The following is a 26,932-nucleotide window of genomic DNA, read 5'->3' on the forward strand; positions in this document are numbered from 1 at the left end:
TAAGCACGTGTGGATTTATCCCATCAGGCTCCGGCAATGCATGTTTACATTATTTTAATTTCTTGACATCTTGGATATAATTTACCACCAGCCTTGCTCTCTGCTGCACTTTTTGACTCAGATGCAACATTTGTAAACTTGAACACTGCCTGTCTGTGAAATTAATTAGTGCAAAAGTTAAGTACCTGTCATTAGGTTGTTTCTCCCATCACATAATTTTTATCAGCCTAGGAGGGGTGTGAATGATGGCTCCCTTGCCTCCCAGAGTCCCGGACAGGGAGGGAAGAGAGCCTCCTGGCTCTGGGTTCCCCCTACAGAGTCACTGAAAACACCCCCAGGGGAGGCGGCCACCAGCCCAGGTTCTGTCTGCTAGGGACCCTTAAGCTCTGCCATCCTAACATTTCTGAGCTAGGCAGAAAGCTTTTGGTTTTTTTTTTTAAAAAAAAAAAAACCAATAAACACTCTTATAAAGAATATTTTAATCCCCTGGAAGGAATACGCTTTTAAAAGTCCATGGTACATTTTGTGTATATAAGAAGATCCTCCTAATTACAAATGAAGTTGATCTCTTTGGATTTACTGCTTGTAACTGAGTCCAATAAAATTTAATCTCCCTAAAAGTCTTCTGACAATTCTGACTTTCAGTTAATACCATCTTGCACTTGAAGGGCTTAGTCTGGATAATCTACATGTTCCACTGGGGCCTCTCAGTTGGGTGTTTGGAAGGCAAGCCAGGCCTCATCTCTGATTGTAGAGAGAGGAGCCTCCAGGCAGCGGATGACAGGCCTGAGGTCACTGACCGTCCCCCCTCCTGCCTTCACGCTCCTGGGCGTCTGCTCTCTAGCAGGAAAGGACCACACTCTTTAGTGTGCATGCGCCCTTTTCCTAATCCATCTGGGTAGGGCAATCTCCCCCGTGACTCCCTGTTACTGCCCCAGATTTACCTTTACCTCCTAGGAATCTGACGTGGTGCTCAGGGTGCAACCCACTCATTCGTGCCGTGGGTCTTTGAAGCACCAGCTCTTACCTGCAGGGCAGAGCCTCTGATGGCATTTCAACACAGGGTACTTGACAGAAAGATAGTCAATGGACACCAGCATCTGATCCTGACCCTACAATGAACTGTCCAAGGGTTTCATCAGCCTAGAATTGGCTGTGGATGCTACATGGGCGCCCTTACCCACAGGACTGATTCTGCCTCCCTCTTCAGATGGACTGACAAAAAAATGTGTTCCTACTTAAGGAACTACTGAGGGCCAAACTAGAAAGTGCCTAAAAGATGCTCTGAGTTAGCAGTTCAGTTCAGTCACTCAGTCGTGTCTGACTCTTTGCGACCCCATGAACCGCAGCATGCCAGGCCTCCCTGTCCATCACCAACTCCCGGAGTCCACCCAAACCCACGTCCATCCAGTCGATGACGCCATCCAGCCATCTCATCCTCTGTCATCCCCTTTTCCTCCTGCCCCCAATCTTTTCTACCATCAGGGTCTTTTCCAATGAGTCAGCTCTTTGCATCAGGTAGCCAAAGTATTGGAGTTTCAGCTTCAACACCAGTCCTTCCAATGAACACCCAGGACTGATCTCCTTTAGGATGGACTGGTTGGATCTCCTTGTAGTCCCCGGGACTCTCAAGAGTCTTCTCCAACACCACAGTTCAAAAGCATCAGTTCTTCGGCACTCAGTCTTCTTTATAGTCCAACTCTCACATCCATACATGTGATGCTCTAGACTGGCTCTTTAATTTTACAGATGAGGAAACCAAGAGGGCATTGGGTCCCAGGCAACATATTGGACCACCTTTTCTACACTGAGTGTGGTGGTGGGGGTCCTTCATCCATGGTTCTGCCACTGGCTGCCAGCAATCCTGGGACGGAAGAACAGCGGCCACCCCCTGCCCATCCCCTAGGGACAGAAGGTGCCTCTCCACTTCCTCCCATTTCCAAACAGAAACATCACCGCTCAACCCTTGAGGAGGCCCTTGGAGGCCCAAGACTGTTTCCCTGGCCGAAAAGACTGACTTTTAGAAGTTTGTGAAACAGAAGCATTGGAGAGATTCTGCATGCAAAGTGACCTTTGAGCACTTGCAGCATAAAAAGACAATCTCTTAAAATCCTCTGCTACTGGCCTGTGAGAAGAGGCAGGCTGGGAGAGCCATCTCAATCTGCCTGCATGCCTACGTGCTAAGTCGCTTAGTCATGTCCGACTCTTTGCAACCCCATGGACTGTAGCCCACCAGGCTCCTCTGGGAGCCAGGATTCTCCAGGCAAGAATACTGGAGAGGGTTATCATGCCCTTCTGCAGCGGATCTTCCTGACTGAGGGATCGACCCCGCATCTCCTGCACTGCAGGCGAATTCTTTACTTCTGAGCCACCAGGAAGCCCCTTACTCTGCCTACCATGCATCAGAATGGTTTAACAGTCAACAAATATCAGGAGAAATTAGAAAGGGAGTAATAACTCAAAGAAATTAAAAAAGGCTGACCAGGCTTCAGCAGGGGCACATGGGGCCACCTTATGTATTCGTGGCAGTTTCTGCTTTTTTATTTCCTTTTAATCTCAAGCCTCTGCTGATGACCAGCCAGTTCCTTACATTTGTGAAGCCTGGTAGCTTTCCTGGGTATTCACTGGTTTTATTGGTTGTTTGTGTGAATGGTGTGTGTGTCTGTGTGTGTTTTCAGGTCAGTCGCAATGACCTCTCTCTTCTTCCCTTCTTTAGGCTACTGTTGTGGTCAAATACTTTTCGCAGTTTGGACTCTTTCCATGGACCACAAAGCGCTACGCTGGCATCAACAGGGAAAAGCCGTTTTCTCTGCCCAACATCCTCGGGGTTGAGAAGCGAGACGGCTCTGAGTTGGGCGACCTCGTGCAGCTGCTGGCCCTGTTTTTCCATCGCTCTACCCTGCAGGTGCGTCCACCTCCTTCTCCCAGGGGCTGTGACCTTTGGCTCCACTCCCCACGAGTCTTCACTTGCTAGTCACGACCATGAGAGGTGGACTGGCTGAGATCAGGGTACCCATTCCCCTCTCCAGACCAAGAAAGGGAGCCCCCCTGGCCCGGACATCTCAGCTGCAGAGACTGATAATTAAATTTTGAATGCCCAGCTCAGCCTCCAGACGTACTGCTGCTCTGTTCCCCGCTGGAGGGTGTTTTCTTTTTCGTGACGTTTAAATCATTTGATTTGAGATTTTCCTGTTCGCAGTAACCCTCCCCCACCAGGAGCTGATTCTGCACCCTGGCTGCACCCTCAGGCCCTTCTCCCCTTGCCCCCACCCCCTGCACCCTCAGAGCCCCTTGCCCCTTCCCATTCTCTCCCCATCTGGCCCCACACTGCAGAGACTTTTCCCTGACACCTTCCTGGCCTTCCTTAGAAACCTCCTTCTGCACCCTTGTCATTCCCCTGGCCTCCCCCTGGTTTGGGTGTATGAGTGTGTGTGTGTGTGTGTAGCGGTGGTGGTGCGAACTCCTCATGCCCATGTCCTCCTCATGTCCTCCAGGGCTTGGGGCTGTGGGATCAGCCGCCATGTGACCAGGCTCATTGCAAGGGGGAGAGAAAGAGCAGGAGGCGGAGAAGAAATGCCAGTGGAGAGGCTCCAGGCGGTGGGCACCTCCGGAGACGGGCCGACCTGGACCTCTCCTCCCAGGAGCTGCCATTGTCCCCACCAGCCCCCAAATGGGCCTTCTGGAGGCGTTGGTGGGCCACGGGACACAGAGGTAGGCTGCACCCCACTTGCCCTGGGCCCCAAGCCCTCCAAGGTCTGGCCCAAGGAGGTACCCTCATTGGTCTCAACACAGCTGCAGAGCCTGGGAAAGTGTAGGCTACTGGGGTCCCCAAATCTGGGCCAGGAAAGGGTCTGGGGTTACTTCTTCCTCACCCAGTGCCCAGGCCGCCCTGCCAGCTTCCTCACCCCACCAGGGTTTCCTTTCTGCAGCCTGGGGTCCAGACCAAGTCCCCCAGGATCAGGGAGGCAACAGTGCAAGCCCACGCCCTGGACTCAAAGGCTGGCGGCAACCACGTGGCACCTGGTTCCTTCCCTCCCAGCCCTGGGGTGGTGGGGGGCAGGGTGGTCCCAGCCAAAGCAGCTTCTGGAGGAAAAGCTGAGGGGAAGGCCTATGTTTCTGTGTTTTGCCAGGGGGTCCCCAAGACCCAGGATCCAGGAAGACATGGAGCCTCCTTAGGAAGCAGTCACTCAGACAAAAGCAACTCAACAGAAGCTTGTTGGAGACGCTGGAGGAAACCAGGAAGCTGGGTGTTAGGAGGTGATCAGGGGAGCTCTTCTGGGAGCTGGGGGCCAGCTGAGTCCTAGGAGCTCCTGTCATCCCCCCCTCCCCACAATGAAAGCTTCCCTGCAGGCAGATCTGCCATGAAGACCTCATGGTTATTGTGGAGCCTGGTGCCTCTGGGTGAGGACCAGGGCCTGCATCTTCCCAGACCAGGAAAAACACCACGTGGGAGTCAGATCCCAGACTTGCATCTGGGAAAGTTGCAGCCTACTTTCCCACTTGCTGGTCTGTCTGTAGGACTACAGTGAAACTGTGACCATCCTTCCTTTTTGTCCAGGCATTTCTCAGTTCACACTTTGGTCTCTCCTTCTATCTGTCCCATTATCCATCAATTTACCCATCTTTCCACCTTTCTTCCTTCCATCGACCTATTGTCTCTGAATGCGAACATTCTTCCTTTCTCCTTTCCATTCATTCAACCATCTCTCCATTTGCCCATCTGTTGACCCATCCACCTGCCTCCCGCTTACCCATCCATCCCTCCATCCATCCACCTATCCATCCATCCACCCACTCATCCATCCACTCATTCATGTATCCATCTATCCTCTTACCCAGAGTCACCTGGCTGCCCTCCTTTTACTTGTCTGTAGGACCCCTGTAGGACCCCTGTACATGACAGGTAATCACACATGGACACTGTACTCTCTCTCATTTTCAGAACCATTTCACACCGACTCCAACATTTTCCCCCTACAGCCACCCCATGGCATAGTTGGGCCGGGGCTTGTCATCCCCACTTGGCTGGTAAGGAGCCTGGAACTCAGCAGCAGAGCCACTTGCCTCATGTCACAGAGGGAGGACTTGGCGGGGAGAGGGTCCACCACCCCAAGCTCTTCTCCAGGCTGCATCTGGCTGGATTCTGGGCGAGACCCCTCGAGAGCCTATGATTGGGTTAGTGATGAGGTTGGACCTCAAGCGACCAGACTTCATGGAATTGGAGGAATTGGAGATGAAGAGAATACAGGTGTTGGGAAAATGAACCCGTGCGTGGTCCCCACCTCTGCATCTCCCAGCCACAACTTCCTCCCAGAACTTTCCGGCCAGTCCTGAGTGCGGTCAACCAGGAAGGCAGGCTTCAGCATCACCCTGTCTCCTGCAGGTCCCTCCGGATCTATCACTCCATCCGCCGGTTCTTCTCCAACCTCCGCCAGCCCCCGGCAAGCCCTGTGCGCGACGTGTATACCCTGGCTTTCCTGGTGGAGGTGCTCAACTTGGTCATCGTCCTTTTTGGCTACTGGGCCTTTGGGGTGAGCCTGCGAGTCCCAGGCCCATACAGGCTTCCAGACTGCCCCACTGAGCACTTGGCTTTCCTGGGAGCCTCTGCCTAGACCCCTGGGTTCTTGGGGCTGCAGTGTCCCTCCACAGTTGTGGGGGAGGTGGGGTGGGGGGAGTGGGTGGCCATTAGTTCCTTAATAACCGGGCAGATGACTGGCTTTCTTAATAGCAGAGGTGGTCTGTCTCCCTCTCCGCGACTCTCTCCTTCTCCCCTCCCTCTATTTAGAATAGCAACTCTACCAACCCCATTACTGAAATCTCTTGTCTTCCGTGGCTTGTCCAGCTTGTTGTTGTTTTATTGCCTCTCTGAAAAGCTTGTACTAAGTAAGGGGGAAGCTGGATACTGATGGGGCAGGGGCTTCAGTGGGAACACAGGGCCTCCCCCATGTTGATGGCTCCCTTCTCTGGTCCAGAGCCTCTGTCCCCTTTGCCCATCCCCAGAATTCATCAAGGCCCAGACCTTCATGCCTGGAACTGGGGCCCCTTGCCAGTGGGAGCAGGGCTGGAGGGAGGCCTCACCTGCCCGGAGCTCCCTCAGCTCTGGCCTGTGCTCCACGGTCCAAGGGGAGAGGGGAGGTGATGTCCCATCCCCAAGCAGTGCACTTGGGGATGGGAAGGGAGGGGGGCGGAGCTCAGGAGGGTTTCTGGAGTTTGGAGGCATCGGAACGAGCCTCAAAGGGCATCAGGAGAAACAGAGAGAGAAGGGCATCAGAGTCCAGGGGTTTCCAGGGACCAAGGGAGGGACCCAAGAGCAAGGACTCCAGGAGAGTGAAGCCTCTACAAGAGAGGACTTGCAGGCTGGTCCCCAGGTTGAAAGGTGGAGAGGCCCCGAGATCCAGGCTCAGAAGGGAGATGCCTTCTGAAGCGTCTGAGGAGCAAGGCTGGTGGGGACACAACCAGGATGGGCTCTCTGCCACGCATCACCCCGCTGGCCGCTTCCTAAGACACCTTTCTGGCTCCCATAGAAACACTCGGCCGCTGACCTGGCGGAGTCGCTGTCGGAGGAGACGGTGCCCGGGGCCTTCCTGGTGATGGTGCTTGTCCAGTTCGGCACGATGCTGGTGGACCGCGCGCTGTACCTGAGGAAGGCCGTGCTGGGCAAGTGCGCCTTCCAGCTCCTTCTCGTCCTCGGCACTCACCTCTGGCTCTTCTTCATCCTGCCCGGCGTCACCACGAGGTATCTTGGCCACCTTGCTGGCTCTCCTTTCTCCCTGCCCTCCCCACCCTCCGCCCCACCCCCCTAAGAGAAAAAGGCAACAGACCACCTGCTGAGGGAGCATCTTGTGATTCCCGGGGAATGAGAAGCAGAGGGCTGAACCACCGAGGGAGCCCCCAAGCAGCTTTGTAAATAAGCCCGAGGAATGTTTATCAGGCCTTGTGAACCTCCCCCAGGGGCCTCCTTGGCTCCACCCAGTTTACATTCACTCCCCAAACCCCAACATAAAGGCCAACACTCGGCCTCCTGGGGAGACTTGGAGACTTGGTCCCAGCTGAGAAGTGGTGGGATGCAGGGTGGTTCTGGGCCTGGGGCTCCAAGCCCAGGTTTGGAGCAGCAGAGACCTGAAACCTCCCCGGGACCCCAGGGCCTGGCTCTAAACTTTTCTCTGAAAGAGACATTCGTGGCAGCCTTGCTGGGGCTCATTTCTCCCTGTTCTGCCAAGAAGCACATCAGGAACTTGCTGAGGCACCCTCTGATTAGATTGTCTCTGTTGGTCCCATGAGAGGATTTAAGGATTATCTTAATGATAAGCCAGCGGCAGCCATCCCGGGAAGGGCATGGCTCTGACAGGGCAGCTGAGGCCCCGGCTCTTCTGTCAAGAGGTGATGAAGGGGGAAATAGAAACTCACCTTTTCCAGGAAAAGTACGGGGAGCCCAAGTGTCCCCAGGGGCCACCTGCAAACCAAATTGTTGGAGGAAAAACAGTTTTCACTTTTTCTTCCTTTCTCCCCCAACTGACAATTATTCTTGAAATAATAGCCCCAGATCTCCTCTTGGCTTTGATGAGTCCAGGGCACAGTGTGGGTCCCTGAGGGTCCAAGGCTGCTGAGCAGAGAGGCCCATGCACAGCCAGGATAACCTGCTTTTCTGGACGTTTGCAGGCGGTTTAACCTCAACCACGTGGCTCAGACCTGGTACCTGGTGAAGTGCATCTACTTTGGCCTGTCTGCCTACCAGATCAGGCATGGCTACCCAAACTGGATCCTCGGCAACTGCCTGACCAAAAACTTCAGTCTCGTCAACCTCATCTTGTTCAAAGGGTGAGCGAGACATTTCAGATGCACCCGGCGGGGGCCCACAGGGGACTCTTAGGACCGACCCAGGACAAATTCTGGGCCCACATCTGGGAGGACCGGGTCTCTCCAATCTGGCCACGTGCCGAGGAGGGTCCCGGGACCCGCATGCGGCCTGAACCAGGGCAAGAGGGAACCGGCTGTGTTTATCTCTCTTGTTCACCCACATAACCTAGATACTTAGCGTGAGGCTGGGTAGCATGTAAGATTATTTGCTGAAGGGATGGAGAATACATGGGGTGGCTGGGATGGAGTGGGATGAGATGGGAGGACACAGGAAAGGATGGATGAGACGGTAGATGGCACTGAACGGATGGATGGGGTAGGGGAAAGGACAGGGATTAGACAGCATCACACAGACAAGTGTGATGGATGGATGGGCAGGACCGCTAGGTGGACCAGCACCCTCCAGCTTCCCGTGGTCTCCCCTGCTCCCAGGTTCCGTGTAGTACCTTTCCTCCTAGAGCTAAGGGCTGTCATAGACTGGATGTGGACTAACACTTCCCTCAGCCTGTCCAACTGGACTTGCCTGGAGGACCTGTACGCCAACATCTTCATCATGAAATGCCACCAGGAGTCTGAGAAGGTGGGCATGCAGCAAGTTTCCTGCTCTTAACCCTATCTCCCTGGAGGGTCCTGCTCTGCCCAGCAGGCAAGGTACTCACCTCACAGTATAGCCCTGGCCCAGCTTCACTTGGGACTCAGGAGTTTGTAGTTAAGTCCTCAAGGAAATGGCAGACCTTGTGCTAAGCTCTCCTACCATCACCTCATGAGTGCTCCATTCCTTGATGGAGCAGGTACCATTTTATTCCCATTTCACAGAGAGGCAGGCTGTTCAGAATGCCTTTTTGCTCAAGGTGATACAGCTGGGAAAATGTGGGGTCTGCACTTGGGTCCAACTCTCTCTGATCCCAGCACTGTGGACCACTGGACATTCCCTGAATTGACCACCTTCCCCCAGCTTTCAGGGGGATCATTCACCAACCTGCCTCCCTTGAGTCCGCATCTGCCTGCCCTGACCTGCCGCCCTCCACTTCTGCAGAAATACCCCCAGCCTCCTGGGCGGCCGCAGAAGAGGGCCGTGAAGTATGGGCTCGGAGGCATCGCCACATTTGCTTTGGTCTTCCTCATGTGGTTCCCCCTGGTTTTCATGTCCCTAGTGAAGACGGTGGGCGGCGTGACCAACCAGCCCCTGCAAGTGTCAGTCAAGATCGCCATCAATGGTTACGAGGTGTCTGGAGGGGAGGGAAGGTAGAGGGTGCCTGTCTTGGATGGAGGAATGGGCTGGCACCTGCTTTCTTGTTCTCCAAGCTGTGGTCCTGGGTGTGGGTTCAGAGCTCAGACCCCAGCTCCCGAGCCTTCGTCCTTGTTCTTTTCCCCCATGTGTACCCTTCCCGTCTCCTCCTCCTGCTGCTTTCACAAGAGAAGAGATCTGAATCTCTTCCCCAAGTCTGACCTCTTGGCACCTTAGCTCATTGCACCTCATGTGCTTAATTCCGACACCCATCTCCCCAGGGAGGACAGAGGTTCTTTGAGCACAGCTTGGCAGTTTTGCCCCTATTTCTGTCACTAGCACGGCCAGCTTTCTGAAGCCCACCTACTTCACCCTCCTCCTCTCTGCCAGACCCTGTTCTCCATGAGCGCTCAGCGGCACAACCTGGTCCCTTTCTCGGACACAGACTACGACAGGCTGACCCAGCAATACGCTCTCCATCCCGTGAGTGTCTCACGAGTCCAGAGGAGCCCCCAGCCCCCCAGGCCCCACCCGTGCATTTCCTTCTCTCACATCCCAACCAGATATGGATACTTCATGACGCTCCAGCTATTAAAATGGAACAGACCTGGTGGGGGAAAGAGGAGGCAAATCAGCTCAACAAGCACACAGAGATGAACCCAAATGACGGATGACCCTAGAGGCACGTTGCCTTCTGATGCACGCTTCCCTTCTCCCTCTGCCCCCAGTCTGCCATGCAGTTTTTAGCGGACTACAGACCCGAGGACATCGTTCTCGCCAAGATCAAAAGTCATGCCAGCCTGCTGTGGGGCGTCAGCCCCACTGACCGATCAGCCATGGTCCAGGAGCTTGCCAACACCACCGCCATCTGCATCACCACCTCCTGGGCTGTTCAGAGGTAACCTGGCACCACGCAGACCCAGGGCCCTGTCTTAATTCTCCTCCCCAGCTGTTTGTGAGATCTTGCAGATAAACCTTAGGAAAGTAATAGTCGTAACGACTGACATTGAATGAGGACCATCAAATGTCAGGCACGATGTCCATCCTTCTTTCCTGTCTCTCTTCTCTCTTTCAAAAAAAAAAAAACCAACTTCTACTTTGAATTTATTCATCATTGGCCAGTCTTTCACTATGGTTAACTTTTAAGGGTTAATTTATTTCTGTTTTTAATTTTATGCAAGTACAATTGAGAAACACTGAGAAAAGTGGATGTACATGAGCATATACGATAAGCACAAAGTTTCATGAATTGTTACACCATGAATACATATGTGTAATCAGCACCCAGATCAAGAAACAGAATCTCGCTACCCCTTAGGAAGCCCTCCTTGTGTTTTCCTCAGTTGTACCCTCTCCCAAGGGAAGCTACCATCCTGACTTCTAACAATACAGATTAGGTTTGCTTGGCAAAAAAAAAAAAAAAAAAATCAGTCACTGTATTTTGCTTTTATTTTGTGATACAGAACACCAGAATAAAACAAAAACTATTTGTTTTATTTTTAATTATATGGTTAGAAAGACATGTTTTTATTTTTTTTTAACATTGTGTTTCCTTTTCCTTTTAGCAAGTTAGCATCTCTTTATTTTATTTCTTTTGGCCGCATGGTATGGCTTGTGGAACCTTAGTTTCTCAATCAGAGAGGGAAGCAGTGCCCCTGCATTAGGAGCACAGAGTCTTAACCACTGGACCACCAGAACCCAAGAACGTGGTTTTAAAATGGACTTTCTAAGGGACAAACAATATGTTACTTGTCCCCTAAATATTTTGACATTGTGTTAATAGACTGTTTATTATTGTTTGGCTTTATGGTCTCTTTTGTGTTTCGTTGTAGGTTTTTTGAGGAAGGAATTTGGAAATTTTGGGGGTATAACAACATATGACAAGGCTGAACAACAATGTATATTCATGACAACTGTTTCACTGAGGCAAAAATTACATACAGTAAATTCACAGATAGGAGTACAATTTGATGAGTTTTGAGTAACCAAATGCCATGTCACCACCACCCCAGTCAGAAAATAGCATCTCTACTGGCCCCGAAAGTTCCCTCATGGCTCTTCTAGTCCATGCACACTGCAAACACTGCTCTAGTTTCTATCACTGTTAGATGAGTTTTCCCTGTTCATGAACTCCATATACACATAATCATAGAATATGTGCTCGTTTGTACAACAGAATGCTTTTGAGATTCATCTATTTCGCTGCATGTATCAGCTGTTTATTCTTCTTTCACATGCTGAGTAATGCCTCACTGTATGCATATATACAACAATCTAATTACTTATTCTTCTATTAGCAGACATTTGGGTTGTATCCACTTTTATAGACATATGTTCTCTTTTCTCCTGAATGAATACTCAGGGGAGGGGAGTTGTTTTATGATGGGATGGGCTTAACCTTTAAAAAACTTAGAACAGTTTCCAAAAAGAGTTAGACCGTCTTATACTCCCACCAGCAATGCAAGTGAGTTCTCACTGCTCCACATCCTTACCAACCACAGAGCGCATCAAGCTTTCGAATCTGACGGTTCTGACAAATGTAAGTGATAGCTCATTGTGCTTCCCATTTGTGTTTCCCTGATGACCAATGATATTGAGTAATTTTACATGCTCTTATTGTCCATTTGCGTACCTTCTTTGTGTTTACTCAGTCTTGTTCTTTTTGTTTGATTTTTGAATTGTAGAGAATTCTTTAAATATTCTGGATATAACCCCTTTGTCAGATACACGTATTTCAAATATTTTCTCTCCATCTGTGATTTGCCTTTCTGTATTCTCAGTGTGGAGTTTTGATAAACAGAGGTTTTCGGTTTTGAAGTCCAATTTGTCAATGTTTCCTTTTGTGGTTGTGCTTTTGTGAGTCCTTTCTAAGAAATCTTTGCTGGTCTCAAGTTCATGAAGATATTCTTATACTGTGTATTCTGCCAGGAACTTTATAGTTGTAGTTTCTTGTGTCTAGATCTCCTGTAAGTAAAGGATAAGGGTCATTTTTTTTTTTCCTGTACTTTTTCCTAGTTTTTCCAGCCCATTTGCTGAAAAGATGTTTCTTTCTCATTGAAGGTGCCATTGCCTTGATACCTTTGTAAAAAATCAATTGACTGAACATGGATAGATCTATCTCTGGATTTTTCATTATGATCCATTGATCTATTTCTCTGGGATACCATCTTGATTACTGTAGCTTTTGACACACTTTGAAATCAAGGTGTGTGAGTTCTCCCACTAGGCTGTTTATTTTGAAAACTGGCTATTTTAGCTACTCTGTATTTCTGTTTAAATCTTAGAAACAACTTGTCAGTTCTGAAAAAAAAAAAAAGTCTTGTTGATATTTGGGTTGGAATTGTGTTGAAACTATAAACATTCATAGTTCAATCTGGAGATAATTTGCTTTGTAACAATATTTAGTCTCCAAGCCATGAACATCATTTATTTATTCATTTAGCTCTTTAATTTCTCTTCACGTTACTTTCTACTTTCTATTCATTTATTTTTGGCAATGAGTGTTTAAAAACATTTAATTTCATATTGGGTTATAACCAATTAACAAACAATCTTGTGGTAGTTTCAGGTGACCAGTGAAGGGATTCAGCCATACATAGACATGTACCCATTCTCCCCCAAACTCCCCTCCCATCCAGGCTGCCACATAACATCAAGCAGAGCTCCATGTGCTAGGCAGCAGGTCCTTGTTGGTTACGCATTTTAAATATATCCGTGAACTTACTTGCAAAAACAGACTCACAGACTTAGAGAACAAACTTATGGTTGCCAGGGGGAAGGATGAGGGAAAGGGATAGTTAGGAAGTTTGGGATGAACACGTACATTCTACTTTTTAACATACAGGTCTTGCACACCTTTAGTTATCTTTAAATATTTTATGTCTTTTATACTATTACAATGAAATTATTTAGAAATTAATTTCCAACTACTTGCCGCCAGAATTGATTTTACATATTGACTTTGTGTCTTATGATCTTATTAAAGGTATTTATGAGTCCCAGTAGTTATTTTCATATATTATTTAAAAATCTTCACATAAATAATCATCGACTCTTTGAGATCCCATGAACTATACAGTCCATGGAATTCTCCAGGCCAGAATACTGGAGTGGTAGCCCTTCCCTCTCCATGGGATCTTCCCAACCCAGGGATCGAACCCAGGTGTCCCACATTGCAGGCGGATTCTTTACCAGCTGAGCTGCAAGGGAAGCCCTTACATAAATAATCATGGCATCTGTAAGTTTAGGGAGTCTCATTCTTCCTTTCCAATCTATGCAACTTTTTCTTTTCCTTGCTATACTATACTAGCCAGGAATTTTAGTACAATAGTGAGGAAGAAAGGTGAAAGCAGACATTCTTGCCTAGTTCGCAGTCTCAGGAGAAAAACCTTCAATGTTTCAGCAATAAATATGATGTTAACTAGCATTTTCACTTTTCTCTTCTCAGATTAAAAAGGTGCTCTTCTCATTCAAGTTTGCTGGCAGTTTTGGTCACAAATGGGCACTGAGTTTTGTCAGATCTTTTGAGATGATCATATTATTTTACCCATTTATTTTGTCAATATGGTCAATTATATTGGCTGATTCTTAAATGTTATACCATCTTTTCATTCCTTGGGAAAACTCTACTTAATTATGATGTATTATCATTTTATATATCACTGGATTTCATTTGTTAGTATTATATTAGGGATTTTTGCATCTGTTTCATGAGGAATATTGGTCTGTACTTTTTTTTTTTTACAATGTTTCTGTCAGGTTTTGGTATCAGGATTATGCTGACTTCCTAAGATGATTTGAGAAACATTTTCTTCTCAGTTTTTGGAAAGAGTTTGTGTAAGAGTTGTATTATTTCTTCTTCATGTGTTTAATAAAACCTCCCCCCTGCAGAAAAGCACTCTGGGCCTGGAAATTCTTTTCATGGAAACAATAACCAACTCAGTTGTGTTAATAGATATTGGACCATTCAGAGCATCTATTTCAAGCTGTATCAGTTTTGATAAGTTTCTTTTTCAAGGAATTTGTTCACCTCATGTATGTAGCTGAGTTTATTGGTGTAGAGTCTCATAAAATTTCCTTGTTTTTTGGTGTCTGTAGGATCTGTAACAATATCCTCTCTTTTATTTCTGATCCTGGTTATCTGTGAGTTTCCTCTTTTCTCTCACTAAGCTCTGCTAGGGATTTTACAAGGTTTATTGAGGTATAATGGACATAATAAAATGAACAAATTTAAAGTATATGATTGGATGAGTGCTGACATTCATGTACATCTGTGAAATGAAAAGCACAATCAAGGGTGGGAGGAATAGGGAGACCGGGATTGACACATATACACTATTGATACTATGTATAAAATGGGTAACTAATGAGAACCTACTGTATAGTACAGAGAACTCTGCGTAGTGAAATATGGTGACCTGAATAGGAAGGAAGTCCAAAAGGGGAGGACACATGTTTATGTAAAGTTGATTCATTTTGCCGTACAGTAGAAACCAGCACAATATTGTAGAGCAACTATTCTCCAATAAAAATCAACTTAAAAGACTCTCCCAATCAAGATAATGAGCACTTCCATTGCCCACAAAAGTCTACTCATGACTCAGCGCAACTCCTCTCTCCCTCCACTCCCATCTCCAGGCAACCATTGATTTGCTGTCTGTAACTAGGGATTAGTTTGCATTTTCTAGGAGTATCTATGTTTTCATACACGAGCTTTAAGAGTTCCTTCTGCATTTTGGAGAACAATCCTTCATCAAATATGCCTTTTGCATATATTTTCTCTCAGTCTGTGGCTTGACTTTTTAATTCTCTTGACGGTGTCTTTCACAGAACAAAAATTTTTTAATTTTAATGACATACAGCCTGTCAGTTCTTTCTAGTAGATTGTGCCTTCAGCGAGCTTTGCACATGCTCTGAGTTCCCCCTGACTCCTTAAGGGGGCCAGGATGGCTGTTGTGGACTGGGGTTGGATATTTCTTGTCTCCCAGGTCAGTTAGGCTCTGGTAAAAGCCCAGCAGGTTAAGCTCTGATTAACTAGTTTCTTCGGAGGTTGTTGTTGTTAGTTACTAGGTCCAGTCCTACTCTTCTGTGACCCCATGGACTGTAGCCATCTAGGCTGCTCCATCCATGGGATCTCCCAGGCAAGAATACTGGAGTGGGTTGCCATTTCCTCCTCCAGGGGATCTCCCAATCCAGGGATCAAACCCGCGTCTCCTGCATTGACAGATGGATTCTTTGCCATCTGAGCCACCTGGGAAGCCCCAGCAAACTGACCCCTCTCTTACAAGCAGCATGCTCTTTCATATTTCAGCACAATTCCTCTTCCCCTCTTCCTGCCAAGAGTACAAGATGGGGTTTTGCCCATTTGCTGTGAGGACCTGGTCGACCTCGAGGAGGCAAAAGCCACAGAAGTGTGGATCCCCTTGGCATTTCTATCCCTGAGATTTGTCCCCACTGAGCCTTCCATGGTTCGTCATTTACAGCCCAGCTTTCCTTGCCTTATCACTGGTTCCTACCAGGTTTATGCTTGTGGGTTTCGACTCTAGTAAGCTGCAGTTCTCTGTATTTGCCTCTTCGTCTTTGCAGTTTGGGGGGCCATAGTTTGCCCTGTGACCTTACCTCTCTGACAGGTCTAAGATGACTTATTGGTTTTTCAGTATGTTCATCTTTGTACTTGTTTAAGTACAAAGAGCAGCCAGTTCCAGCTTCTCACATGCTAGACTGGAAACTGGAAATCCACATTGTGTTTCAAATGTTGGTTCCCTATGTTCATTGCTGGCATATACAGATGTGGTCAAAGTTTGCATGCCGATCTTGCAACATTGCTAAATTCATTTATGACCACTAAGAGGGTTACTTGAAGATGCCTTTGGATTTTATATGTAGACAATCATGTCATGTGAAAACGCAGTTTTATTTCATTTGTTTCATTCTTTCTAATCCCAGTGCTTTTTCTTTTCCTTCTTGATTTTTATGTTTTTGCCTTGCTTTTCGTTTTTGGCTTGTAGGATCTTAGTTCCCCAACCATGGACTGAACTTGGGCCCTTGGCAGTGAAAGAGCAAAGTCCTAACCACTGGGCCACCAGGGAATTCCCTTTTTCTTGTCTTATTAAAGTAGCTAGAACTTTCAGTTCTATGGTAACGGTGGTGAGTTGAACATTCTTGCTTTGCTCTCAGTCTTAAAAAGAAAGCATCCCTTCCCATGAATTATGTTAGCTAACGATTTTTTGAAACGTTTATTAAAGGTTTAATATCTCTTCTATTCCTAGTTTGCTGAGAGTTTTTATTGCGAATGGATATTGAATTTTGTTAAAGGCCTCTCCTACACCTGGTGAGACGATCCTGTTTCTTCTCTTCTATGGTCTGCAGACAGGAATTACATTGATTTATTTTCCAATGTTAAACCAGTCTTAGTTCCAGGATAAACCCCCACTTCATTATGAGTATTAGTATTATATATATGCATATATATCATTGGATGCAACTGGGAAGTGTTCTGTCAAGGAATTTTGGTTTTGTGCTTATGAGGGACACTGTGCCATAGCTTTCCGTTCCTACGTTAATCTGGTTTTAGTCTCAAAGTAATGCTGGTTTCATAAAATGAGGTTGGAAGTGCACCCTCCGGTTTTCTGGAATTTTGCATAGAATTGGTATTATTTCTTCCTTAAATATTTCGTAGAAGTCACCAGCACAGCCATTTTGGCCTGGAGTTGTCTTTGCAAGTTTTATCTCACTTGAATTTATTGACAAATCGTTATATTCACTTAATATCCTTTTCTTGCCTATAGGCTCTTTAATGATGTCTCTAATTCTGCTGTGGTAATTTATATCTTCTTTCTATTCCCCCCTGATAAATCTGACCAGGAGTTTATAAATTTTATTGACATTTTTAATAAGTTTTTGCTTTTATTGATTTTACTATATTGTTTTTCAGTTTTCTCTTATACTTTGGGCTTATTTTACCTTCATTTATTTATTTTTGATTTTTATGGTGGAACTTTAGATCTTTTGAGTTTTTCCCTACTTTTCTAATACAAGCATTTAATGCTTGAGATTTCCCTTAAAGCATTAACTGCATCCCACAAATTTTAAGTCATGTTCTAATTTTGATTCAATTCAAATATTTTGTTATTTCTATTTGGATTTCTCCTTTAACCCATGGGTTATTTAAAAGTATGCACCTTAGTTTCAAAATCTATAATTTTTCAGATATTCCGATACTGATTTCTAACTTAATTCCATTGTGGTGAAAGAATATTATTTGAATTTTTAATCTTTTTAAATTTATTGAGTTATTTTAGGGTCCATAATATGACCTATCTTAATGAATGTTTCATGTGTCCTTGGTAAGAATTGTGTTCTGCCACTGTTCTTGATAGTATTGTTAATTCTTCTCTATCTTTACTGATTTTCCATCTACCTATTTTATCAATTATTAAGAGAAGGCCATCAAAAACTGTAATTAACTCTGGATTTGTCTGTTTCTCCTTTGAAATCTGTCCGTTTTTGCTTCATGTATTTTGAAGTTCTATTACTTGGTGAATAAATACTTAGTACGACTAGGTCATTTTGATGAACTGTCCCCTTTATTGTTATGAAATGATTCTCTTTATTTTTTAAAAAAACTTTCAATTCTGTATTGTTAAAAAAGTGAAAGTGTTAGTTGCTCAGTCGTGTCCAACACTTTGCAGCCCCACGGACTCCTCCGTCCATGGGATTCTCCAGGCAAGCATACTGGAGTGGGTTGCCATGCCCTCCTCCAGGGGATCTTTCCAACCCAGGAATTGAACCCAAGTCTCCTGCATTGCAGGCAGATTCTTTACCATCTGAGCCACCAGGGAAGTCCAAGGAGTATAGCCAATTAACAGACTTCACACATACACATAGCCAATGAACAATTTTGTGATAGTTTCAGGTGGATAGCAAAGGGATTCAGACATATATATACATGTATCCATTCTCCTCCCAATCTCCCCTCCCGTCCAGGCTGCCCATAACTTTGAGCAGAGTTGCCTGTGCTATACAATAGGTCCTTGTTGGATATGAAATGGTCCTCTTTAACCTTGTAATTGTCATTGTTCTTAAATCCACTTTGACCTAGTCAATATAGCAGCTCCAGCTGCTTTCTTCTGGTTAGTGTTAGTAATGTATCTTTTCCCATCCTTGTATAAGTTTAGAAGTGGGTTTACAGACAGCACAGAGTTGGTTATTGTTTTTATATCCAATGTTACAGTCACTTCCTTGGTGCATCTAGACTATTTGCAGTTAGTGTGATCATTGACATGGTTGAGTTTGAATTTTCTTGTTGCATTTGTTAATATGTGCCATTTGTTTTCCATTTCCCTTTCCCTCTTTTTCTTTGTGGTTGGAAAGAGTTTCAAGGCCACAGCACAGGAAGTGGAACTGCAAATAAAGTCTAATGGTCCCCATGAGTTGAGCAAAGTTTGGGGTCTCTGGAGGCCATGATGGTGAGAGTTTGCAAGTCAGAGTAGGGAGGAGAGAATCCTGAAGACAGAAAAAATATTGGACATCTGTGGAGGGTTCCTCTGAGTCTGTAGCTGAGTGTGGATTAAGGAAGCCATCAAGGTAGTAAGCAAAAAACACTGGAAAGCAACGGGGAGAATAATATCTGGAGCTCCAAATGGCCAGAAATAATTTATAATCCTGTGACCCATAGTGGAAAGATTTCATAGAACATGGGTATAGAGTATGGCCCCTGAGCAGGGACCACTGTCTAAGGTGTTGCTTGTTCTTTATTAAATTTCTTATTTCCTTTATTCTCTTACTTGGGCTTAATTTGCTCTTCTTTTTCCAGCTTTTTAAATGGTAAATTATATCATTGATTTTAAACCTTTGTCTCTTTTCCAAAATGAATTAAAATCTATAAATATCTCTCTAAGCACTGCTTCAACTGCGTCTGACAGTTCTTGTTGAATTTTCATTGTCATTCAGTTGAACTATTTAAAAATGTTTCTTTGTGATTCCATCTCTGGGTCATGGGTTATTTAAACATGTGTTGCTTAATTTACAAATATTTGGGAGCTTTCCTATATGTCTTTTTTGATTTCTAATTTAATTCTATTCTGTTTGTGCATGCTCAGTCACTTCAGTTGTGTCTGATTCTTTGTGACCCAGTGATCTGTAGCTGGTCTGGCTCTTCTGTTCGTTGGATTTTTCAGGCAAGAATACTGGAGTGGGTTGCCATGCCCTCCTTCAGGGGATCTTCCTGACCCAGGGATCAAACCTGCATCTCCTGCATTGAAGGCGGATTCTTTACTGCTGAGCCACTATTCTGTTCTTAGGGGAAAAGAAACCTCTGTAATTTTCAGTCTTTTGAAGTGTATTGAGACATTTTATGACCCAGCACATGGTCTATCTGGGTACGTATTACATGTTTACATGAAAGAATCTATATTCTGTAGCTGCTGGGTATGGTGTACTGGCTATGTCATAAGGAAAAATAGTCGATAATGTTGAAATCTTTCGTATGTTTAATTTTGAGGGTCCCCAGTTTTACTATCGATTTCAGAGAGTGTTAAAATCCATCTATGATTATGGAATTTTCTATCCCTTTGATTCTATCAAGTTTTTATGTCATGCATTTTGAAACTTCAGCTTTAAGATACATATACATTTATGGTTGTCATGTTTTCTTGATGGACTGTGAAATATTTTCATTGTTGTTATGAAATGTTTTATCATTATGAAATCTTCCTTTTTATATCTGGTAATATGTTTCTTGTAGGTAAGAAACCTTTACCTTGTCATTTTGCTATTTGTTTTTAATCTTTTTTTCTTCTGTTTTTTGCCTTCTCTTGGATTAACAGAAATTCTTTTTTGTATTTTTAATATTCCATTTTAATTCCTTATTTTCTCTTCAAATATGCATCTTTATGCTTCTTTTTTAATGTCTGTTCCAGGGATTATAATAGGCATTACTCTTCCCCTAACTTTTTAATTTTGGTAAAACAGGCCTAAAATTTACCATCTAATCACTTCAGCTATTTTCAGTGGTCTTAACTACATTCATTACCCACTGCCATCACCAGCATTGATCTCTCGGACTCTTTCTATCTTGTAAACCTGAAACTCTATCCCCGCTAAACATTAACTCCGCATTCTTCCCTTTTCCCAGCATCTATCAATTAGCATTATTTCTGTCTCTGTGACTTTGACTACTCTAAAAACCTCATATGTAGGTGGGATCATACAGTATTTTTATAACTATTTTATTTAGCATAATGTTCTCAAGATTCTTTCATGTTGTAGCAGGTGTCAGAATTTCCTGCCTTTTTAAAACTGAATAAGTCTAGTATATGTGTAAACCAAATCTTGCTTATCTGTTCATCCATTGATGGACACGTGGGTTGCCTCCACGTTTTGTGAATAATGCTGCTAGGGACACGATTATACCAATCTCTCTGAGACACTGTTTTCAATTTCTTTGGGTGTAAACCTAAAAGAGGAATTGCTGGGTCACAGGGTGATTCTATTTTTAAATTTTTTAGGAATCACCATAATGCTATATACAGAGGTTGTATCCTTTTACATTCCCACCAACAGTGCACTAGAGTTCCAATGTCTCTACATTCACACCAACAGTATTACTTTCTGATTTTTTTTTATGCTAGTCACCCTAATAGGAGGCTTCCCTGGTAGTTCAGCTGGTAAAGAGTCCTCCTGCAAAGTGGGAGACCCGGGTCGATCCCTGGGTTGGGAAGATCCCCTGGAGGAGGGCATGGCAGCCCACTGCAGTATTCTTGCATGAAGAATCCACACAGACTGAGGAGCCTGGTGGGCTATAGTCCAAGGGGTTGCAAAGGGTCGGACACCTTTAAGCACAGCACCCTAATGGGTTTTAGGGTAGTTAGTTCATTGTAGTTTTGATAGCATTTTCCAAATAATTATTGAGATTGAGAATCTTTTCATGTGCTTATTGGTCATTCATAGATCTTCTTTTGAGAAATATCTGTTCAGATCCTTTGCCCATTTTTTAAAAATCGAATTGTTTGGGGTTTTTTTTGGTAAGTTTTATAAATTCTCTGTTTTCTGGATATTAATTCCTTATCGGTAATACAATTTGCAAATGTTTTCTCCCATTCTATGAGTTGCTTTTTTATTCTGTAGATAGTGTCAGCTGAGGTACATGTTTTTAAAGTTTTAATGAAATCTTTTTGTTGCATGTGTCTTTGGTGCCATGCCCAAGGAATTATCGCCACATCTAATATCATGAAGATTTTGCCCAGTGTTTTCCACTAAGAATATTATAATTTGAAGTCTTGCTTTAGGTCTTTTATACATTTTGAGTTAGTTTGTGGACATGTTTTTAGATTAAGGTCCAACTTCATTCTTTTTCATGTGAGTGTCCAGTTTTCCCAGAATCATTTGTTTCCCCATTGAATAGTCTTGACATCTTCATCAAAAGTCATTTGACCATATATGCATGAGTTTGTGTTGTTCTTGTTCAGTCACTAAACCATGTCTGACTCTTTGCAATCCCATGGACTGCAGCACACCAGGCTTCCCTGTCCTTCACTATCTCCCAGAATTGTCTCAAACTCATGTCCATTGAGTCCATGATGTCATCCAATCCATTGGTCTATATGTCTGTTTTTATGCCAATACCACATTGTTTAGATTACTATAGTTTTGTAGTAAGTGTTGAATCAAGAAGTATGAGTCTTCTGTTTTTTTCTCCTTTTTCAAGATTGTTTTGGCTATTTGGGGGGCCTGTGAGATTCCATATGACTTTTAGAATGGGTTATTCCATTTCTGCAAAAAATGATATTGGGGTTTTGACAGTGATTCCATTGACTCTATAGGTTGCTTAAGGTGGCATTGACATTGTAACAGTATTCAGTCTTCCAGCCTGTGAACATGGGATGTGCTTCCATTTACTTATGTCTTCCTTAATTCCTTTCATTTTGTGACTTTCATTATACCATCCTTCTCTTTGGATAATTAAACTCCAAAATATTTTATCCTTTTTGGCACTGTTATAAATGAAATGGTTTTTCTTAATTTCTTTTTTGTTCACTGTTAGTGTATCGGATGCAACTGCTTTTTGTGTATTGACTCTAAACCCCACCACTCTGTGGAGTTCACTCATTAGTTCTAATAATTGTTTTGTGGACTCTTTAGAATATTTTACATATGAGATGATATCATCTGTGAATAGATATAAGTTCACTTCTTCCTTTCCAATTTGGAAGTCTTTTCTTTCTCTTTCCTAATTGCTTGGGCTAGAACTTTCTGTACTATGTTGAATAGAAGTGGTGAAAATGGCTTGTCCTTTCCTTGTTTCTGATCTCAGAGGGAGATCTTGTAGTCTTTTACTATTGAATATGATGCTGTTTATCAAGTCATCTGTGATGGACACTTGCTCTGCGTTCACCTTTGGCTATTGTGAATAATGCTGCTATGAACATGGGTATGGCATGTCATCCAGTGTCTTTAGGTTTGACATCAGGAGAATGCTGGCCTCATAAAGTGAGTTCAAAAGTGTGCTCACTTCACCTATTTTCTGGAAGAGTCTGGGCATTATTGGTATTATTATCTCATAAAATGTTTGGTAGAACTTGCCTTGGAAACAATCTGGGCCAAGTTTTCTTTGTTGGAAGATTTTAAGCTAAGAATTCAATTTCTTTAGTAAATTTAGGCATATTTATGTTATCTCTTGCTTGAGTTTTGGTGTTTTGTGTCTTCCAGTAATTTGTCCATTTCATCGAAATTGTTGAATTTATGTCATAGAGAGATCATCTCAGCATCCTCGTGTGTGCGTGTGTCTGTGTGTGTGTGTGGTCTTAGTTGCAGCACGTGGGATCTAATTACCTGACCGGGGATCAACCCAGGCCTCCTGCATTGGGAGCACAGCGTCTTAGCCACTGGACTATCAGGGAAGTCTCATCATAACATCCTTCTAATTTTTGTAGCTTCTGTCATGATAGTCCATTTTCCATTTCTGATATTTATAATTTGTGTCTTTTCTCTGTTTATTTTGGTCAGTCTGCCTAGAGTTTTGTCAAGTATATTGATTTTTCAAATAACTAACTTTTAAAAATTAATTTATTTTCTCAATTTTCCATTATACTAATTTCTGCTCTTTATTGTTTCATTCCTTCTGCTTTCTTTGGGTTTAATTCACTCTTTGTTTCTAAAGTGGAATTCTAGATTGTTTATTTGATACTTCCTCTCTGACCTCTCTATGATTTAGAGATGGGTTGCTTAATTTAAAAATATCTGTGGATTTTCCAGATATCTGTTATTGATTTCTAGTTTAAGTCCATCATGGTCTGAGAAAATACACTGTATAATTTTAATTCCTTTAAGGTTGTTAACTTTTTAATGGAATGTACTTCATTTTGGTGAATGTTCCACTTACACTTGTAAAGAACCAGTGTTCTGTTACCATTGGCTGAAGAGGTCTATAAATGTCAACTAAGTCAAACTGATGGTGTTGTTCAGCTCTTCCATATCTTTGCTGATTTTCTGTCTGCTTATTCTGTTGATTGCTGAGAAAGTAGTGATGAGGTTTCCAAATATAATTGTGGGTTTGTCTATTTCTTCTTCAATCAGGTTTTATCTTGTAGAGTTTGGTCCCTGGCCATTGGGGCACCCATGTTTGGGATTGTTATATCTTTTTGGTAAATTCTTCTCCTTATGTAATGGCCCTATTTATGCCTGGTAGTTTCTTTCTACTGAAGTCTTCTTTGTCTTATGTTAATATAGCCACTTCTGCTTTTTTTTGTTTCTTAAGATATGTTGTCTTGTGGATCATTTTTAAAGTCTGTATTGAGTTTGTTGCAACACTGCTTGTTTTATTTTTTGGTTTTCTGACTGTGGGACGTGCGGGGTCTGAGCTCCCCAACCAGGGATTGAACCTGTACCCCCGCCCCCACCGCACTAGAAGGAGAAGTCTTAACCCCTGGACTGCCAGGGTACTCCTTTTCAGCTTTGATTTGTGTTAACTGTGTATTTTATTTTATTTTTTTCCCATCCTTTTACTTTCAATCTGTCAGTGTGAGCAGCCAGCAAACTTTTTCTGTAAAGGGCTAGTAAGTGAGTATCTTAGCTTTGTGACCACGTGTGGCCTCTCTCTCCTTTTCTTCCTCCTCTGCTTCACAATCCTGAGCAATTGTAAAAACCATTCTCTAAAATAGGTCATTCGCGGGATTTGTCCTGTGAGCAAGTTTTTTGGTTAAATTTAAGATGCATTTCTTAGAGACAATGTCTAATTGGATCATTTCTTCACCCAATCCAGTTTCTGTTTTTAATTACTGTATTTGAACCATTCAGGTTTAATGCAATTATTGCTACAGTTGAATTTAGGTGTACCATTTTATTATTTCTCTATCTTTCTCATTTTTTCCCCCTCTGTTCCCTTTTCTGACTTCTTTTGAATTACTTGAAGTCCTTTAATTTTAGCATTCCATTTATTTTGTCTATTTGAGTTTTGGCTGTATCTCTATGTTACTTTTTAGTTGTTGCTTTAGATAATATTTATCTCTCCAACTTTTCACCATCTGTTTAGTGTTCATATGTTACTACCGTATGTAAAATATAGAAATCTTATAATCATCTTTACCATCTCGATTCTATACTTCACCTTCTAATTATTACATATCTTACATCTACATACATTGAATCTCCTGGATAATGTCACCAAGATTGCTTTGTAAAGTCATACATTTTTAAAAGTACTCAAGAGAAGAAAAGTGTCCGTTATATTTACCCAGATATTTATCTGTTCTGTTGCGCTTCCTTCATTCCTGATGTTCTGAGTTTTCCTCTGATATCATTTCCCCTTTGCCTGGACAACATTCTTTCAGATTTCTTTTTGAGCAAGTCTGCTGGTGATGAATTCTTTCCGTTTTTGTTTTTTTTTTCTTCTTCTGACTAGGTCTCTATTTTGCCTTCACTCTTAAGAAAAATATTTTTGCTGGATTTAGAATTCTGAGTTGACAGTTCCTTTGTTGTGAATTTTCAAGGATGCTATATTATTTCCTTGTCTTCTGACCACCATTGTTTCTGCTGAATGGTCTCCAGGCGTTACTCACCTTCAGGGAAGGCATCATTTTTCTCTGTCTGCTTTCAATCTTTATCTGTGGCTTTCAATCCCTTGATTCTGATGTGTCTGGGTGTGGTTTTCTTGGAGTTTATCCTGTTTGGAGGTCTTAAAGCCTTTTGAACCTGTAAAATTTATGTCTTCTGACATATTTGGGAAAGTTTAGCCATTATTCTTTGAAAAAATTGTTTTGCTTGGATTCTGGTGGAAATAGCGAATGTTTGGCCACTTAAAATACATAAGTTCTGGAGATCTACTGTAAAACGCAGGGCCTAAGCTTAGCAATACTGTATTGTATACTTTACTTTTTTGGCCATGCCACGTGGCATGTGGGATCTTAGGTCCCCATCCAGGGATTGAAACTGTATCCCCTGCGCTGGAAGCATAGAGTTAACCACTGGACTTCAAGGGAAGTCATTGTATACTTTTAAAAAAATTGTGAAGAGGGTAGATCTTATGTTAAAAGTTCTTACCACAAAAGGAAAAAAAAAACACCAGAAGCTGGAGGATTTTTTTGCAGGGTGATGGGTAAGGTTACGGTATTGATAGGGATCTGATAGTGACAATGGTGTCCCAGGGCATGTTGTTAGCCCCAGACACAATTATCTATAATTTGTAATGTAAATTACAATTAAATCTATAATTTACTGTGTTAGCTATCTCTAAAGTTTTATGTCGGTCATATTTTCCTAAAGTAGTTGAAAAAATTTTTTTCTGACCCTGTCTCTTCCTCTATTAGGAATTTCAATGACGCATTAGGTCTTACAATATTGACTAACAAGTCCCTGAGGCCCTCATTTTTAAAAATCCTGTCTTTCAGTTCTAAGATTAGATCATTTCCATCGATCTGTTTTCAAGTTTACTGACTCTGTCCTCTGTCATCTTCATTCTTCTCTTAGCCTATTCAGTGAAATGTTTATATCTTCTACTTTGCTTCTCAGATCTAAAAGTTTTATTTCTTTTTAAATAAATGTTTTCTTTAATAAAATTTTACATTTACAGGAGGCTGTGAAGATAACAGAGAGTGTTTACAAATACCCCTCACCTAGTTTTCTATCATTTTTGAGACTGCACCCAAGTACTGCATTTCAGATTCTTTTGTCAACTATAAGGGCTACTCTATTTCTTCTAAGGGACATGGTGAAGGACAGGAAAAACCTAGCATGCTGCAGTCCATGGGGTCGCAAAGAGTTGGACACAACTGAGCAATTGAGCAACAACAATTTTCCCTAATGTTAACATCTTTGTTTGCCACCGTGGCATGTTTGTCAAAACTAAGATGCCAGCGTGGGTACATTATTATGCTAAACTCCAGACTGTACTCAGATTTCACCAGTTTTTACATGAATGTCATTTTTTTTTGCTGGGGACTGGGGAGTGGATTTCCAAAATTCAATCCAGGATACAAAACCACATCACATTTAGTGATTCTTCGTTATAGTTTGTCTCTCTTTGCCAAAACTTCTGTTTTTTCCATTCATTTCAAGCCTGTCCGGCTTTACCTCACAGAGGATAACCAGCACAGCCGCTTCTCAGACCTCGTCTGATAATCCCAGCAACTGGGTTATCTCAGGGTTGTCATCTTTTGATGCTCTTTCCCTCGAGATTTGATCGATGGTCCTGATTCTTGGCGTGCTGAGTAACACGGGATTTTTATTCTGGACATCTTGTTTGTTTGTGTTATGTGAGAAGACTGGATCCTGTTAAAAACGCCCTGGAGAATGCAGGCTTCCTTCTTCTTTTTCCATTTCCCCCTCCCCTATCCTTTTTCTGGGCTTCCCTTG

General features: G+C 43.5%; 1 protein-coding gene across 1 annotated transcript in view; it reads left to right on the plus strand.

Moving 5' to 3' along the window:
- LOC122448912 (piezo-type mechanosensitive ion channel component 2-like) overlaps positions 1 to 26,932 on the plus strand; it is an 88,547-nt gene that overhangs the window by 56,284 nt on the left and 5,331 nt on the right. The window contains exons 33-42 of the mRNA XM_043480568.1: positions 2,717 to 2,905; positions 3,495 to 3,711; positions 4,131 to 4,257; positions 5,384 to 5,531; positions 6,525 to 6,736; positions 7,660 to 7,818; positions 8,290 to 8,437; positions 8,894 to 9,082; positions 9,476 to 9,568; positions 9,814 to 9,983. Of these exons, the coding sequence (XP_043336503.1) occupies positions 2,717 to 2,905; positions 3,495 to 3,711; positions 4,131 to 4,257; positions 5,384 to 5,531; positions 6,525 to 6,736; positions 7,660 to 7,818; positions 8,290 to 8,437; positions 8,894 to 9,082; positions 9,476 to 9,568; positions 9,814 to 9,983 (1,652 nt within the window). The remainder of the gene's footprint in view (positions 1 to 2,716; positions 2,906 to 3,494; positions 3,712 to 4,130; positions 4,258 to 5,383; positions 5,532 to 6,524; positions 6,737 to 7,659; positions 7,819 to 8,289; positions 8,438 to 8,893; positions 9,083 to 9,475; positions 9,569 to 9,813; positions 9,984 to 26,932) is intronic.

The sequence above is a fragment of the Cervus canadensis genome, chromosome 10 (assembly GCF_019320065.1).
Source record: "Cervus canadensis isolate Bull #8, Minnesota chromosome 10, ASM1932006v1, whole genome shotgun sequence".
NCBI classification, from domain to species: Eukaryota; Metazoa; Chordata; class Mammalia; order Artiodactyla; family Cervidae; genus Cervus; species Cervus canadensis.